The sequence below is a fragment of the Sus scrofa genome, chromosome X, assembly GCF_000003025.6.
Source record: "Sus scrofa isolate TJ Tabasco breed Duroc chromosome X, Sscrofa11.1, whole genome shotgun sequence".
Taxonomy (NCBI): Eukaryota; Metazoa; Chordata; class Mammalia; order Artiodactyla; family Suidae; genus Sus; species Sus scrofa.
The window spans coordinates 111203854-111221809 of record NC_010461.5 but is presented as its reverse complement, the minus strand read 5'-3'; the positions used below and the strand labels follow the sequence as shown (position 1 = coordinate 111221809).

At 46.1% G+C, this 17956-nt stretch overlaps 1 protein-coding gene across 2 annotated transcripts in view; it reads right to left on the bottom strand.

The window, feature by feature from the left end:
• SLC9A6 (solute carrier family 9 member A6) overlaps nt 1-17956 on the bottom strand; it is a 56648-nt gene that overhangs the window by 11299 nt on the left and 27393 nt on the right. For both annotated transcript variants that reach the window (XM_005657924.3, XM_003484158.4), the window contains 5 exons: nt 16882-16995; nt 10751-10862; nt 9560-9713; nt 4006-4036; nt 1027-1106 (listed from right to left, as the gene is read on the bottom strand). In XM_005657924.3, the coding sequence (XP_005657981.1) occupies nt 1027-1106; nt 4006-4036; nt 9560-9713; nt 10751-10862; nt 16882-16995 (491 nt within the window). The remainder of the gene's footprint in view (nt 1-1026; nt 1107-4005; nt 4037-9559; nt 9714-10750; nt 10863-16881; nt 16996-17956) is intronic.

The following is a 17956-nucleotide window of genomic DNA, read 5'->3' as shown; positions in this document are numbered from 1 at the left end:
GGTTTTGATGAGAAAGTCAAAAGCAAGGAAAAAACATTTTACACGGTTGTCCCAAATCTGCTTCAATGGAACATAAACCAGGGTTTGATTCATTTACTGACAGGTCTCAGCTAGAAAGAACTCCATGGTCCCTTTTTCTACTTCAATTTTCAAAGAGGAAATTAATAAACGGCGAGTGATAAAATGCTTTTCAAAAGGCATGATTTAAACAGGTTACTATCTGTAACCCCACCTAAAGGAGCGCTCTGAAGAAGACTGTTGCAATAGGACCAGAAAGGAATCCGGTAAAAATAAGGAAGCACTGGCACTCCGAGTGGAGAGCAGAATCTCCCAGTCTCTGGAAAGGCCACAGAAAAAGGGCTCACTGTGGTCTCCAGCACTGCTGCATTTCTTTCTCATGGTTTTTTCCTAAGGCAGCCCTTCCTCTTTTGCCCTAGCAAGAACACTGACAAGAACCAACAAATACTTTTTGTGGCATTCATTGAATTAGCTGAAGGACAATAAATATTAGAGTGTGCTTGATAAATAAACCTATATATCAAAGCAAGGCTCTCACAAGGTCTCCCGAGGCCCTGCACGCAGCCAGCATCTGCAGGAAGCAGTCCCTACTGGTTTCGTGGGTTTCCGTTAGTAACCTTCTCCGCTGCACTGCAGAGGAAAGGGAGGAACAATGACCGCTTTTACGTCTCAGCTCAGGACGAGGGTAGTCAAAACAGTTGTTCCATTAACTTGTAATTGTTGGAGTTCCCGCTGTGGCGCAGTGGAAACGAATCCAACCAGTATCCATGAGGATGCGGGTTTGATCCCTAGCCTTGCTCCGTGGGTTAAGGATCTGGCATAGGTCATAGACGAGGCTCGAATCCCACAGTGCAGTGGCTGTGGTGTGGGCTGGCAGCTGTAGCTCCAATTCAACCCCTAGCCTGGAAACTTCCATATGTCTCAGGTATAGCCCTAAAAAGACAAGGAAACAAACAAAAAAACTGTAATTGTCCGTGTCCACACTACCAATTTTTTTCTCAAGGATACTTATGATCAAAGTTGTACCATATCCGGAAAAGCCAGGCACTCTCTGCTTTGGTGGTTCTTCTTTCACTTTCAGGAATACCCTGCAAACAGATAATAAATCAATACATACACAAAGATAAAAACACATTTAAGAATCACTTCTCTGTAGACTCAGAAATATCGCCTACCACATCTGAGATCCTCTCCCACACGGGTAACATCAGAAATGTACTAGCTGCAGTTCCTGTCGTGGCACAGCAGAAACAAATCCGACTAGGAACCATGAGGTTGTGCGTTTGATCCCTGGCCTTGCTCAGTGGGTTAAGGATCCAGCGTTGCCGTGAGCTGGGGTGTAGGTCACAGACACAGCCCAGATCTGGCATGGCTGTGGCTCTAGCGTAGGCCGACAGCTGTACCTCTGATTTGACCTCTAGCCTGGGAACCTCCATATGCCGCGGGTGTGGCCCTAAAAACAAAACAAAACAAAAGACAAAAAAAGAAATGTACTAGCTTGTATACTGCAGCTTGGGAATAAGAAACTGAAGTGTTTTTCCAAACACTTCCGTTACTCAGGCTGCTTGCTGATTTATGAGCCCACTGAGGGATTTAAAAAAACCCATGTGGGATAATTCACCCCTAAATCTGAAAGGTTTACACCCACAATGTGAACTATACCTTAAGTAGAAAACATCACATCGACATCCCAGTCTTTAAGAGCTGTCATGGGCCCCAAAAGTAACTGGCATTTTCAAAGCTGCCGCTATTATTCTTAGACACTAACAAAAGGCAAGCAAACAGGGAAAGTCCATGGTGAGCTGGACTGGCCGAAGGGAAAACATGCAGAGCAAGCAGGCCTCTGCATAGACAGCTTCCAAAAGCCTAAAGTGGGTCCCTATGTGTAATACGGTGTGGTCAGTCTGGCCCGTCTGGCTCTGACACGACCTGGCTGGGCCCTTCCCTCTCCGGGCCTGAGTTTTTTCATGGATGCAACGTGACTTAAAGGCTCTTTCCAGCATGAATGGTCTATGGTTCCATGAATTTCGAAGAGTGCAGAGTTCTGATTCTGGGTTTGGGTTCCTGCTCTTCCTGATTCTTGAAATAAATGAATCTTCCTCTCAACATGCAGCAGCACACAGGCCCACACGCAACGTTTAAGAGCACCGGGTGGGCTTATAAGAGCCAAGAAGCACCCAATTTTCCTCTCACACCAGGAGGTGTTGGCTGGTACGTCTCCGCTTTCTGAAGAGCAATGAATCTATAAATCCCTCGATCTTCTCACCACAAGAACACCTGTTCCCCCCCCTCCTCAACTCCATACCTATTATAATCCTCCTCTGCGCTTCTCGGATGGACACCTGAAGTACTGAGTAAACAATATGCTCAGCGAGGGCATCCATACAGCTTTGAGGGCAAAGTAAAAATGGTATTTTTTTTTTCTGGATGTTACAGCCAGTACTCAGCACCTGACTGTCCCCCTCTCACTCCATTTCCATTTCTCCCCTGTGGTGACAGGGGTGACAGAGCAGGTGGAGACCCATGCAGATGGTGATCAAGCATCTGTCTGGTGAGCCATTTGATAGCTCTTCTTGTTTGGACGTGAGGGTGGAGGCGCTGAGGGGCTATTACCCCTTGGAAGCTATCCCAGCAGCTCAGCCTTATGGAATTTATCTAAGCCTGGTTTGCACAAGTATTTCAAGCCCATGAAATTATACTTTCAGGTTCTGACCACAGAAGAGGCAAGTACTATGTCACATACATACTCATGACTAAACAGCTGGCAAAATGAACATATAGGAAATGAATCTGCTAAATGGGTTTTTTCCTGAACTACACCCTGAAGACAAATAGACTAGGGCTGGGAGTTCCCATCATGGCTCAGTAGTTAACGAACTGGACTAGTATCCATGAAGACGTGGGTTTGATCCCCGGCCTCGCTCAGTGGGTTGAGGATCTGGCATTGCTGTGGCTGTGGTGTAGGCCAGCAGCTGTAGCTCCCATTCGACCCCTATCCTGGGAACTTCCATATGCCGAGGTGTGGCCCTAAAAAAGACAAAAAGACAAAAAAAAACCCAAAAAACAAAAAAACAGACTAGGGCTTGTTTCAGACAAGAAAAAGAACTGTCTTTTGAAAGTGATGCTTTTCATCTTCAAAACCCTAATTTCTGTGATTTCCCACCTCACGTCTGGGGCAGAGGGACATATTCAGTGATGCTGCTCAGAAAGCATTAAGAAGCCGAGGGCAGATGCTCCCCTGAGGCACAGTGGGTTGAGAACCCGGCATCGCTGCAGCTGTGGTGCAGGTCACAACTTCGGGCTCGGGTTGGATCCCTGGCAGAGGAACTCCCATATGCCGCGAGTGCCACCCCCACAAAATAAAGCAGAGGGAAAAACCAGAAAAGGGTGGTCAGTTGAGGGAAGGCACTGGGTTACACTGCATTCGTCTACAGGCTCAAGCTCAGAGGACCAACCGAGAAAGTGACACATGGAGGTAAATAAGCCAGGAAACGTGGGCAGGGCTGAGGCTCAGGCTAAGAAAGCTGAACAGGCGGGAAGACTGGCTGAAGACTCCAAAGCTTCCAGGCAGTTCTCAAGGGCAGCTGCTGGTCATCCAATTTGAAAGTTCCACAGGAAGAGCAGCTGGAGTGGGGCTGACATCAGAGACAAGCCTTTATGCGCAAACCAAAGTGGAAAAAGGCTGCCTGTGCCAGGGCAGGCACTTGAAAACCCAGGAGCACTGAAGGAACTGCTCTCGGCTGTGCCCAAAGCCCAGGTTGGCCCACAGATAGGAGAGCTGTCACCCTGGATCACCACATGTTGCCTAAAATTCAGTTTTGTCTCTGCTGAGCAGTGAGAAAAGCCAGGAATGATGTCAGTGAAAAGCTGATGCAAACAAGACAGGATCTAAATAATAGTGGCACGCAGTCTACAGTAGATGAGTTTTCTCTCCCAGCGACTGCACATTCAACAGAAACGCCAGAGACAACACAAACGCATATTTACCAAATGTTCTTGGTCTGAATCAACACCAACCCTGAGGGAGAAACACAGAAAGCAAATGAGATCTCAAAGCCAAAAAAAGGGTCTATTCACACACTGTCAGGCAGCCCGTTTTCTCAACGCAGAAGCTCCAGAACGGTTAAGGTTTCCGTGCTGCTACATGGCGGCTGGTGCTTTGGCTCCTGCCACTTTCCTTAGCAACAGCTTGGATCCTAAGGCAAGCAGGCTCTGCTAACGTTCTCCTCCTGCAATCCAACCCCACTTACCAGTTTCAGAAAGACCTCCTTGTCGTCTCTGACTCTCAGCCCACTGCGAGCAAGTGTTAGGGACAGCAGCACTGCCCTCGCTGCTGAGGAGCAACTATGGGGTAGGTCCCAAGACAAGACTGGCCCACCGCAGTGCCAGGAGGGAGCTGCCTGTCTGCAGGCCCCTCAGCTCTCCTGGCAACATTCTGTTATGACTGAAGAGAGGGTTCAATTCCAGGGCTTTTTTTCCAGAAACTAATGGGTAGACATCAGCCTTGGTTCTTCATAATTTCTCTTTATCTGCTTCAAATTCCTGCTTTCTCTACCCAGGGAACAACTTCATCATGAAGAAGCTCATTTTGACTCCTCTGTCACCTCGATGCGAGCGCTCGGCAACTCTATTCATTCTTTCTCTAAACTGCTCCTCAGATCTTCTCTCCTGTCCATTCCAGCTGCTCAGGCCCGAGCCTCCTTCTGACAGATGGGGTCTGGAGCAACTGGAGCAACTGCCTCTAACCTCGAGGTGGGCGTCTGAAGCACAGGACTCACCAGCTTATTGCCTTGACAAAAGCCTCGAGAGGGGCTTGCCACTCACAGGACCAAGGCTCAAGTCCTCTGCGTGGCATTCAAACGAGCAAGCCCCGCCGCTCCAGCCTGCCCCCACCCCCCTTCTCTACCACACACCCCGTGTCAGCCAGCCTCGACCGAGGCTCTCCCCAGGTCCTGTCCTCTCCGGAGCCTCCTTGCCTTTGCTCATGCTGTGCCCTCTACGTGAAATGCACTGGCACTTATCTCGTTCTCTTCCTTTGTCGAGTTCCCAATGAGCCATACTATGACCCTTTCAGGCAGAATCATTTTTCCTCTGTGCTTTTACAGCACCTCCTAGGTCCCTTCATCATACTACTGAGCACAGTAGAGTATAATTATTTACCGGTCAGTCTCCCCAAACAGACTGTGAGCTCCTTGAGGGTAAAGGCCAGGTCCCAGCTCAGCTCTGTCTCCCCAGAGTCTAGCACAGTACCTGACACACAAGAGGCGCTCAAACGTTTATCAATTAAGGTCACTACTACAGACAACACAGAACACACAGCAGGATGGGAAGCTGTAGCAGGAGCATCCCAGAATATGAATACCACCGAAGGGAAGGAAGCGCTGCAAGACCTCATCTGGAAGGCAAGTGAATCACAATCCAATATGTGAAAACACATGGCCATGACTAGATTCAGAATCCCCCCCCCCAAATACACACACACTCATTTCTTCGTTAAAATGGCCAAAAGGTCTCTAATAGCTTCTTAGCCATGGGAAACTCTAACCACATTCGTGTATCTAAAGTGACACCTAGTGGTCTGGCAGGCAGCAACTTGGTGAGTCTCAGGGGGAACACGGCTGGAGGCCGAGGCAGCGCAGTGGATGTGTAGCAGAGCAGTCACTACCCGCCAGGCACTGTGCTAAGCACACGGCATAGACGTGACTTAGACACAGCCCTGCCCTCAACGAGCTCACGGACCAGTGGGGAGACAGACACAACGGGACTGTGATCCCCCAGGGCTCTGCCATCAGGGAGAGCTGGCTTCCAGTCTGACCTCAGCTCCTTTCAAGCTGTGTGAACTCAGTTATGCAGCCCTATGAACCTGGAAACTGGGAGTGATGTCCACCACACAGAGGTGCTGCAAGGATTAACCCAGAAAAGGTGTCCAAAGATTCAAAAAGAGTGTCTGACACCTCGTTACCACTCGCTAAATCCTTACAAGGCTGAGATAAGTGCCGCAACAGTGAGACCCTGTGTTACGCAAGTGGAAGAGTGGTTCCGATAGAAGTGGGGAGAAGGAAGGCCTTTGAGCTGTGTCATTTCATGGGAGTGAAAGAGAATTCCAGACAGAGGCAACAGTATGAGCAAAGGCTCAGAGATGAGAGAAATGTAAAGTATGTGTGGTAAACGACCCAGAGCCAAATGCGACTGTCACAAACCATGCGAAAGGATGTAGGAAGAGCTGGCTGGCTCTGACTCACGGAGGAGCCACTGTCCCCACAACAGATCATGTCACTCTCATGCTTTCAAATCCTTCAAGATTGCGGCTGGATTTAAAAATCCAAACTCAGAGTTCCTGTCGTGGCTCAGTGGAAGTGAATCCGACTAAGAACCATGAGGTTGTGGGTTCGATCACCTGGCCTCGCTCAGTGGGTTAAGGATCCGGTGTTGCCGTGAGCTGTGGTGTAGGCCGGCAGCTGTAGCTCTGATTAGACTCCTAGCCTGGGAACCTCCATATGCCAGCTATAATGGAAAAAATTACAAAATATCATTATCAAATAAATAAATAAAAACCCAAACTCCTCACCGCATCCTACAAGACCCAACAGCAGGGGGTACACAACCCACAGCCCCACAGGCCACAACCAGTGAACCTCCTGCTTCTGTGAATAGTCTTGTGGGAACACAGTCATGGCAGCCAATTGGTGTACTGTCTATGGGAGCTTCCATGCTAGAGGTGAGTAGCTGAGGCAGAGACCACGTGGCCTTCCAAGCCTACAATTTCTACTCTCTGGCCCTTTGCGGGAGATGTTTGCCAACCCCTGCCCACCTCATTTCCCACCTACCTGTTGATCACGATATTCCAGCTAGGTGGGCTTTCTTTCCTTTTCCATTTAACAGGCTAAGCCGATTCCTGCCTCAGGGCCTTTGCACTTGCTCATTCCTCTGTGGACCACTCTTCTTCCTGCTCACTGTTTAACTAGCACTGTCGCGTCATTCAGGTAGACTGAGCTCAAATCCAACCTTTCTTGATCTCTACCTATAAAATACACTCTATCCTCAGCTACCATCATAGTACCTTGTTTGCCATCAAAGCATTTAATACGATCTAAAATTGTCATCATCATTTATTTGCTTATGAGTTTACTATCTGTCTTTTCCCACTAACGTATAGACTTTATGAGACCAGGGACTTTTTCTATCTAATTACCACCACCATACCTCTCCAGACCAGGGTCTCTTAACCTTCACATTATCAACATTTTGGCCTAGATCATTCTCTGTCGTGGGGGCTGTGCTGTGCACTCTAGGGTGTCTAGCAGCACCCTTGGACTCTGCCAACGAGATGCCAGTAGTAGCACCCTCTCTTGATTTTGTGACCATCAAAAATGTCTCCAGACATTGCCAAATGTTCCTGAGTCGGGGGGAGATCACCCCCAGTTGAGAAACACTAAGTTAGAGCTTAACACAGCACCTGGCATATGGTTGGTGCTCAATCAGTAGTTATCGAATGAATGAGTAAAAGGTACGTATGAAATGCTGTGCCTAGAGCTTTACACATATTAGCTCCCTGAATCCTTACAACAACCTTGGGAGGTACATTCTATCACACAGGTTACAAATGAGGAAACTGAGGCTTAGAAAGGTTAAGGAACTTGCTGAAGATCACAGAATTACTGAACGATGGCGCAAGAACTCAAAGTCAAGTCTAATCCTGTATGAATCATGAATCTTAAACCTAAAGGACTGTATTAGTATCCTCAAAATTGGGGGGAGTTAAGAGAAACTTAATTCCAGTCTCTGTTTGCAAAGAGGCCCCCCTGCACCGAAAAACAGTAACAGTGACAAGAGTTAACCTAAGTCTCATAAGTAATATATACAATTAGATGTCAAACTATGCTACAGGACAGGCAAGATGGGGCCAAAGAGCTTGCAAAGCTGGTGAGGTGGATTGGACTTGATGTTAGTAGGTAGGTTTGTGTGGGGTTTTATGGGGGGAGGGTAGCAACAATGGGTATTTCGTTTGGTTTGTGTGGCAGGCAACCAGGGAAGAGAACTGATTCTACTTAAATATCGAGATTCCACCTAAGAGTCTTATTTTCCTAAATTATCTTACATTTAGTTTTGTTCTTAGTAAAATAAAGAAGAGTCTTCATTTACAAGCTCTTGAGGAAAAAAAAAGGAGTTTAATCCTTCCAAAATGGACCACCCTCACTTCTTGATGCAGCCGTCTACGAGAAATTAGGTGAGACTGGAAGCTCCTCTGTCCACCAATGGTTTTTAAGTCCTTGAATAACTTAGAAACCTTTTAAGCCTCTATTTCCTCACTTGTAAAATGGAGCAACTGTGATTAGATGAATATGTAAAATGCACTTAGCACAATGCCCAGCACATAGTAGCTGCTCAACAAATGCCAGGTCCTCTCTGAAGGAATAATCATTATTACATTATCTCGGTGTATTTTCAATTACCTACAATAACAACACAGAAATTGTAAGAAAGGGATTTGAACAGTAAAGAGAGATAAGACAAATAACAACAATGAAAGTCTGATTTAGGGCTGGTTGCTATTTAGAGTGTTTAAAGAAAAGCATAATAGAATGGAAAAAATGGAGAACAGATTCTATAAAATGTAAAATACTATTTTCTCTAATGAACCTTACATATTCTGGAAGCCTAGTAGCTCTTAAGGTCCAAGAAGTTTCAGCCAAACACAGAAGTGAAATCTACAAAGGCTTTAACAACATAGACTGCTGTACCCATGGAAACCAACGCTAAACTCCTGAGATAGGAGGGAGCTTTCCCACTGAATACATTAACTAGTACGCATTCAAGACTAAGACCCTACAACCTTGGCCTTGGATTGTTAGGTCAGAAACAGTGCTGATCGTGAAGATGAGAAAGAATGACACTATCTAGTATTGACTGGGGTTGGGATAAACCAGACTATCTCATATGCTGTAGACAGAATTTTTGATCTGGTCTGGTGATACAGATCAAAAGCCTTCTGTATAAGCATAAGCCTTGACCAAGCAATTCCACTTCCAGGAACGGATTCTAAGGAAATAAACAAGTGTACAATGATGTATGCATTTACAAAGGTTCACATTATTAATGGTAATTGTAAGAGCAAAATTCTCAATTGTTAGCCCCAATAGCAAAATCCTAGCAACAACAGAAAAATCCAATATGGTAGGGATATAGCTAATAAATCATACCATATGCGGCCATTAAACTAATGATATACACTAACATAAATGTCCAATCTATAGTACACTTAAAAATCAGCTTACAAGAGTACCTGTAATGTTGCTCCTTTCTATTAAAATACATAATGCATAGCAAGAGGTCTGGAAAGACATCTCTCAAACTGTTAACAAAGCTTTTATATTTCTTTTGCATATTTTCCTTTTTTTCCTGTACTACATGTTATATACTTTTTTAAAGGAAGAAATGAAATATGAGGGACTTGTCAAAGCTTAAATTTTTCTCATGATTAAAAGAAAAAAACCCTGAATTATAATTTAGCATTAAAATGAGGTCCCCTGTCATTACTTACCTTATATGCAAGCATGACAGCATGGCCGTGGTGCCACCACCAAACACCCACACAGTAAAAAACACAATCAGAAGGGTGGTGCTAAACATCATTTGCCGGGCATAAGTGGCAGTATCTCGAATGGCCAAGGCAAATGCCATGGCGCCACGAAGACCTACAGGGGCATGGAAGGAGCACAGTGTGAGTGAAATCAATTCAGAGAAATAAGGCACGTTCTGAGAAGAGCGTGAACAAGTACATCATCTATATTAACCCGCCTAAGTATATACAAATAGAAAAAAGAATTAGAAGCTGATACTCAGAAGCATCGGTCATTTAACAACTTTTGTGAAATCTATTTTAAAACTGACTCACAGTAAAGTTCACTCTTTGGGGTGTACAGCTCCGTGAGTTTTGACAAATGTCTAAGAGGCAGGTGACCGCTACCACAGCTGAGACACAGAGCAGTTTCCTTGCCCCCTCCCAAATTCCTTCCAGCTTTCTCTTTGGAGTGTAGCCTCTCGTCACCCTACTAAACTCCCAGCAACCACTGGTCTGTTTCCCATCGCAACGCTTTTGTCTTTTTGCCAACGTCGTCGTGTAGATGGAACATGGAGCGTGCAACCATTTGAGACGGGCTGCTTTCACCCAGCACAATGCCTCTGAGGTCCGCCCACACTGTGTGTACCAAGTTTGCTCTTCTCAGTGCCGCGCGGTATTCCGTGGCATGGATGTGCCACACTTTGCTTATTCCTTCCCTCACGGAGCTATTTCCAGGCGTTGGCAGTTATGAACATGACTGCCACGAACATGCATGTACAGGTTTCTATGTGAAAGTGTGTTCATCTTTATCTTCTCCACTATACGGGACATAGCTATGAACTGAGAATTTGGAACCAGAACATGAACAAGTTCCCACCGAAGGGAACGAGACACTTAGTATTTTTTTGCTGCGCCCGCAGCATGCCAAAGGCCCTGGGCCAGGGAGCGAACCTGCGCCACAGCATAGACAACGCTGGATCCTTGATCCGCTGCACCACCAGGGAACGCCAGGGAATGGGACACTTTTTAAAAGAATTTTTTACTAGAGGTTGCAACTTCAAGGTTAAGGGAGTCTTATATTACCAACAAATCGTTTCCACCGAAAATCAAGCTGCCATACGCAGTATGAGTTGTTTCTTAGACTAGGTAAGAGAGGGGGTTATAACTTACCAGCAAACATCATCATGTGTTGAAAATTTGATCCAATCTTACTTCTTCTCCCCAAATTAAGTAAGAGAGACAAGGGGTAAATATTGGCAGCTCTTCCCAAGAAAATAGCAATCTAAAATTATTAATAGGTTAAGGATACTTCCTTTTACTATTATTTAAAACTTTACATTCAAGACAGTAAAAGATCACCTTAAAAAGTTCAGTTTCTCACACACAGTCTTTGGATTCCGCTACGTGACACAGCACCATCCAATGGAACCTTCTGCCATGACAGTTCTATGTTTGCACTGTTCAAGGTGGTGAGTGCCTGAAGTGTGGCTAGTGTGACTGAAGAAATGAAAGTTTCATTTAATTTCACTTTAATTAACTTAAATTTAAATAATTACATGTGGTTAGTTGTTACCAAATTGGATAGTACAGGTCTAATATATAAGAAATTCACTAGATGAACAGAAACATGTTTAAAAACAGAGCCTCTTCAGCGCCTGAAGCACAGGGAAGTTCTTGGTCCAGGGATCAAACCTGTGCCACAGCAGTGACCACGCTGGATCCTTAACTGCTGGACTCCCAGGGAAGTCCTCTTTGGCATAATCTTAAATTACTAATAGAACAGGTTAGTTCACCCTATTTGTCAATGCTGGTGGCGGGAAGAGTGATACTGGCTAAACTTGCCCTGGCTTCCTCAGAACAAAGGGCAGCTCAAACACCACAGACACCGAAATTCCTGCCAGCCTTGAAGTATTCCTGAGTTTATACTTCCACCCTGCTTCAAAGCCAAGGCTTACTGGGAACTAAGAATGGTTTTAACTCGAAACCGGTTTTAGTGCCTTTTTCTCCAGTCTGCTGTCCACAGAGACTCTTGCTTGACACACACAATTTTTCTTTCAGGGGTTACAATACAGTCTCCACCTCATTTTCTGAAAGGAACACAAAGGAAAATCTAAGATTAAAAACAAAAGAAGGTGTGCTGGGCAAAGAGTGCTGACCTAAGTAACCTTGGAAATGGGTTAAAGGCAAAAGGAACTCGGAGTTCCCGTCGTGGCACAGCGGAAACGACTCCGACTAGGAACCATGAGGTTGCGGGTTTGATCCCTGGCCTCGCTCAGTGGGTTAAGGATCCAGCACTGCCTTCAGCTGTGGTGTAGGTCGCAGATGTGGCTCGGATCCTGCGTTGCTGTGGCTGTGGTGTAGGTCGGCAGCAACAGCTCCAATTCGACCCCTAGCCTGGGAACCTCCACATGCCACGGGTACGGCCCTAAAAAGGACAAAAAGACAAAAAAAAAAAAAAAAAGGAACTGCACAGAAGCATTGCATGCTCATTGATAAAGCCATTTCCATGGGAGCACAGGAGACAATCCTGATACTGCTATGCACGCTGGAACAATTAAGTAACGGATGGTGGAAAGCGGGAGCCAGGGTTCCCACTGTTGGAATGGGAAGTCACAGATCAGCAAGGGGAGTAGGCTCGAGGGACCCATGTGGTAATGGATTAGAGCTGGAGACACAGCCATCTTTGGCTTAAGAGAAATACTGATGGTTACCTGTGTGAATATTTATAGGTACACTTAGATAGAGGAGTTAATATACACACATATATATTTCTCCTCTGTCAGCTGGAAAGGCTTAGAAGCCAGCACACTCAGTAGCACTGAGCACACCTAGAGCCCTGATCTTGGTTTCTAATACCATTCCAACCAGTGCTCCTTGGAGAAACGGCCGAGTCTAGGGCTGGGGCAGCAAATATACAAGGTGAGTATGAACTATCTTGCAGTTCTAAGAAAGTGAGGAAGCATTCACAAAAACAAACCAACCAACAAAAAACCACACACAAGTGACACAGGAGCACATGGAAAGAGCTTCTAATGGCCAAAGTTGTCAACAGTCTGAGCAACAAAATATTAAAGCAGTACTGTATTATAACCCAAAGTATAAAATAAATATCAATGAGTCCATACTGATAAATAAGCAATGGCTTACAACAGTAACATGGGGAGAATAGATAAATCTCCCATGGAAAGAATTTCAAATAATTTTGTCGGTACTCTGTCTTCGAGGAGGTGGAACTGAACTCCTCAGTCCCTACGTGCAGCTCCCTGCAGTGACTCCCCTCTAAGCAGTACAACAGAGAGAGGGGCTGAATGAGTACCTTTACAGTGGAGCCAGCAGACAAACACTAGCTAGGCCAAGCGATTAAGACTAACGCTGAGGTTATTAACACGCTAATAGTAGGTACCCTTGATAAGACAGCACGTTACTTCTGTAGTCTTCCCCCTGAAGAATGCACAACCTTGGTCCAATCATGGGGAAAATATCAGGGCAATTCCAAGTGCGGGACATTTTGCAAAATGTCTGACCAGGACCCCCTCAAAGTCAAGGAATGTCTGACTTTGAAAATGAAAGACAAGGAATGTCTGAGAAACTGTCGCAGTCAACTGGAACCTCCTTAAGTGTGACAACTCAGTGACATGTGGCAGCCCAGACAGTACCTCGGACCGGAACAAGGACATTAGCGAAAAACTCTGGGGATCTGAATAAGGGATGAGCTTCAGTTAACAATGATCTATCAATATTGGTTTATTCACTGTGACGAGTACACCACGCTAATGTAAGATGGCAATAGCAGGGGAAACTGGGTATGGGATATATGAGAGTTTTCTGTAGTCACGATTTTTCTGTAAATTCAAAACTCTTTTAGAATACAAAGGTCATTAAAAACAGGGATTCTCTGGAAAAACACACACACACACCAAGAAAATGAAACAATAACAACAAAACATGTGGGCCAATGTGACGGCGACTGCTAGTTATATCCCCAACATCTATTTTTCTTCCCTTGATAGTAGCTTCCTCCCTCTCATGTCCAATTTTCATCTGAGTAAGTAGCCACCTAGATAAAAAGAATGTAATTCCAGCCCCCTCCCAGGTAGGTCTAACCAATGGATATTAAGTGGAAGTGATGTGCCCATATTCTGGCTCAAGAACTTAAAGGGAATTGGCAGACATGGGGGTGAGCCATAGTGGGTCCTAAGAACAAGGGCACCTCCCTAAGGATGGGTACAAGAAGGCTGCCTGGGTCCCTGATGACTCTGTGGAGCTGAGCTTGCCACACCAGTCCAGACCTCTGCATGAGAAAGAAACTTCTATCTTGATTAAACCTTGGTTAATTTTGGTCATTGCCACATGAAACCAAATCTACATCCTAACTAACGTAGCCAGCAAGAGAACGAGCTCCGAGTAAGAGTCAATTTCCATGGTAGGACTCTGTATGGAGGAAGATTCAATTCCTAACAAACTCAGAAACCTATAGAGAATATTAAGCCTCGTTTCTAGATCAGTGTAGTGGATCAAACCACTTGATTGCTCAGAAATTTCTCAAAGACTAGCAGGATTGAAGTTACTGAAGTTACTGAACTCCAGCTAAGCTTCTTCTCTTATGAATAAGGATCTATCATTTTTTTTGCCTGGGATTCATTTTCTAAAGGCTAAGACTCTGCAGAATGGCATTTCAGTACTTCACTTTCAAATACAGATCCTACTTAAAGTTTTAATTAAAAAAGTATTTCTTGGAGTTCCCATCATGTCTCAGCAGTAACGAACTCAAGTAGTATTCATGAGGACACAGGTTCAATCCCCAGCCTCGCTCAAGGGGTTAAGGATCTGGTATTGTGGCAAGCTGTGGTGTAGGTCGAAGACACAGCTTGGATCCCCCTTTTCTGTGGCTGTGGTGTGGGCTGGCAGCTGCAGCTCCAATTCGACCCCTAGCCTGGAACCTCCATAAGCTAAAGGAGCAGCCCTTTAAAAAAAAAAAAAAAAGTTCCCATTGTGGCTCAGTGGAAACAAATCCAACTGGTAACCATGAGGTTTCAGGTTCGATCCCTGGCCTCGCTCAATGGGTTAAGGATCCAGTGTTGCCTCTGTCTTTTTAGGGCCACACCCACAGCATGTGGAGGTTCCCAGGCTCAAGGTCAAATAGGAGCTACAGCTGCCAGCCTACACCACAGCCACAGCAACATGGAATCCGAGTCGCATCTGTGACGACCTACGCCACAGCCACAGTAACTCCAGGCGTGAGCTGCATCCACGACCTACACACCACAGCTCAGCTCACGGCAACACCGGATCCTCAACCCACTGAGTGAGGCCAGGGATCGAACCTGCAACCTCATGGTTCCTAGTCGGATTCGTTTCCACTGCAACACAACGGGAACTCCCTGAGGTAGTTTTTTTAAAAATGCTTCTATTGACAATCACTAACTCAAACATTCCTCTCTCTGACCACAATCTCTCTTTCCACATCTCACGTTCATCCTGGATAATTCTTCCACCTCACCGAGACCTTCAGGCCAAAGTCCCCACTGTGTTTCTGTCCATCCTCTCCCACCTTCATTTCCTTTCTCAGGCACATTTCACCAGCACTCTTGCCAATACCCTACATCCACCTTCCCCTGTTTCCCCTCTGCTTTTACTGCACCAACTTGACGAAACTCCAAACTAGGATGGGCCCGACCATCTATTTCCTCCATGCTTATAGCTAAATACTCCTGGACAAAGTCACACAGCAGGGCAGAATGATTCTACTGTTAATACCTATTCCTCAAACGCAAATGGATCCCTAACACCGCTCAGTGACCCGACTGCAGTTCTTTGGTCAACTCACTCTCCCACTCTGTGCGACAACTATTTCCGAACCCTCTCCTCAAAACTCCTATCACCTATGGAAGCCAGCCGCCCAGAGGGTCCCTCGCATGTACAAGCCTTGTGTCGTCTCCACTCACACGGTACCAGAGATGTCTGTGTGACCAACAGCAAGTGGCAGAAAGGATGACGGTATGTCACCCCCAAGGTGAGTTATAAAAGGCACTCGGGCCTCCACGCTGGTGCCCTCTCAGCTCTTCCCCTCGGGAGGAAGCTCTGCTGGGAGCTGGAGAGGTCCGTGTGGAGAACTGCAGCCTCCAGCTAACAGCCGCGTGAGTGAGCCCTGGGGGGCTCCTGCAGCCCTCGCCAGTCTCGAGAGCGTGCAGTCCCAGCCCAGAGCACCACTGCAACCCCACGAGGGATCCTGGAGCGGGAACCCGCTGGCCATGCTGCTCCTGGCCTCTGGACTCTCAGAAACCGTGTGAAATAATACGTGTTTGTTGTGAAGCTGCTAAATTTCAGGGTAATTTGTTATATAATAGATAGCTGATAGGCCACCTGCTCCTATCTCACTTTCAGCAGCTGATCTCACCTCCTACTTTACAGATAAAAATAGAAGTTATCAGACAGGAAAGCCATCCTGCGAATGCACCTCCATCTCTACATACCCTACCCTCTCCTGGAACAGCAGTGGGGCTGCGCTTCCTCCCACTGAAGGCCAGGCCCACCCCACAGGCTCCGGGATTCCAGCTCCTCCCGCAGTCCCATGAGGCTGGCTTTACTGATGGCTCTCTCTCCTGTCATCAGCTGGGTTTTTAAAACTCAACTAGAGAAGCGGGGGGAGGAGGGGAATGGGGAGGGCAGAGGGAGGGAGGCGGGCGAGCCCCCTTCCAGCTTTCACCATCTTTCACCCACCGCCCGTGGCACAGACTGCGCACTGCTCCCCTCCATCCAATCTCTTTCTTCCTGCAGCAACACAGGACAAACAGATTTATGTTTTGGAGTTGGCAGAAGGGTAGGAATCTTTTTTCTCTCATTTCAATCTGTCAGTATTATCTGTGCAATAAACAAAAATGGCAACTGAATAAAGTGTTGAAACCCTTATTTGCTTTACTCAGGAAAATTTCATGTATTTAATGTATTCTTAACAACCACCCCTCCAGAAAACACATGCAAATCTCAATTAAAAAGTTTCCAAGGGAGTTCCCGTCGTGGCGCAGTGGTTAACGAATCCGACTAGGAACCATGAGGGTGCGGGTTCGGTCCCTGCCCTTGCTCAGTGGGTTAAGGATCCGGCGTTGCCATGAGCTGTGGTGTAGGTTGCAGACTCGGCTCAGATCCCGCGTGGCTGTGGTTCTGGCGTAGGCCTGTGGCTACAGCTCCGATTAGACCCCTAGCCTGGAAACTTCCATTTGCCGCGGGAGCGGCCCAAAGAAATAGCAAAAAGACCAAAAAAAAAAAAAAGTTTCCAAAACAGAACACATAATAAAGGATACAAATGCTCCTACTACAAATGTTGGGTTAAAGACATGGTTCTGGAAGGTGAAGAGTGTCAGTCCCATGTAGGAGAAGATGAAATTCTCTGCCAAGAAATTGAGAAGCTCAAACAACTGAAAGGAAATTTTAAAAGGTTAGTCCAGTAAATAGTTATATAACTTGAAAACATGAGCATTACTATGATAATGAAACATATTTCAAACATGTAACATTCATGTATATCCCCCAAAATACGTGATTCAGAGGGGAGCAAATGCAGAGACGTCATTCCTGCTCCACAGAAAAAGCCAGAAGCATCACCCCTTCGCTTCCCCAATCAGCTTCCCTTCTCCAATCCCCATATTCAGTCATTCCTATCCTCCTCCTCCAAACCCCGCCAATTTTTCTTTTGGAATGTGCTTTGCTGTCCCTGCCGCTGCCTTAGTCTAACTTTCATCATGTCCCATCCACAACGCTGCTGCAATGAGCCTAAGGGTATCTCTGCCACCGGCATCTTCTTCTATGCCCCCACCCTACGCAGCTCTCTACATATAGCAGCTAAAGGCACTGCTCTCTGTACAGGCTGTGAGGTCCACTTCCGATTCCTTTATCCTGGCAGAGAGTGCTTCGTGACAACTCTCACCATGCCCCCGTGCCACGTGACTTCCTGTTTTACATAGGTCTCAGCCCTCGTTGAGGGAGTAAGGGCCCACACGTTACACTCTTATGCTCTGAATGCCCCTGCCGCCTGGCCGCCTCTACCCGTTCACATCACTGGGATGAAAAGGTCACAACCAGAAGCATGATAATCACAAAAGAAGACATCTCACTGGTAAAGGCAAACATACAGTAAAGGTTGTATACCATGTACCAAGCTAGTAGGAAGGTTAAAATATAAAAGTAGTAAAATCATTGATAGCTGCAGTAAGTAGTGAAGGGATACACAAAACTAAAGGATATAAAATGTGATGTCAAAGCCGGTAAACATGGGGGAGGGAGAATGCATTTAAACTTAAGACATCAGCAAATATATGCACCCCAATGTTCACTGTAGCATTATTTACAATGGCCAAGATATAGAAGCAACCTAACTGC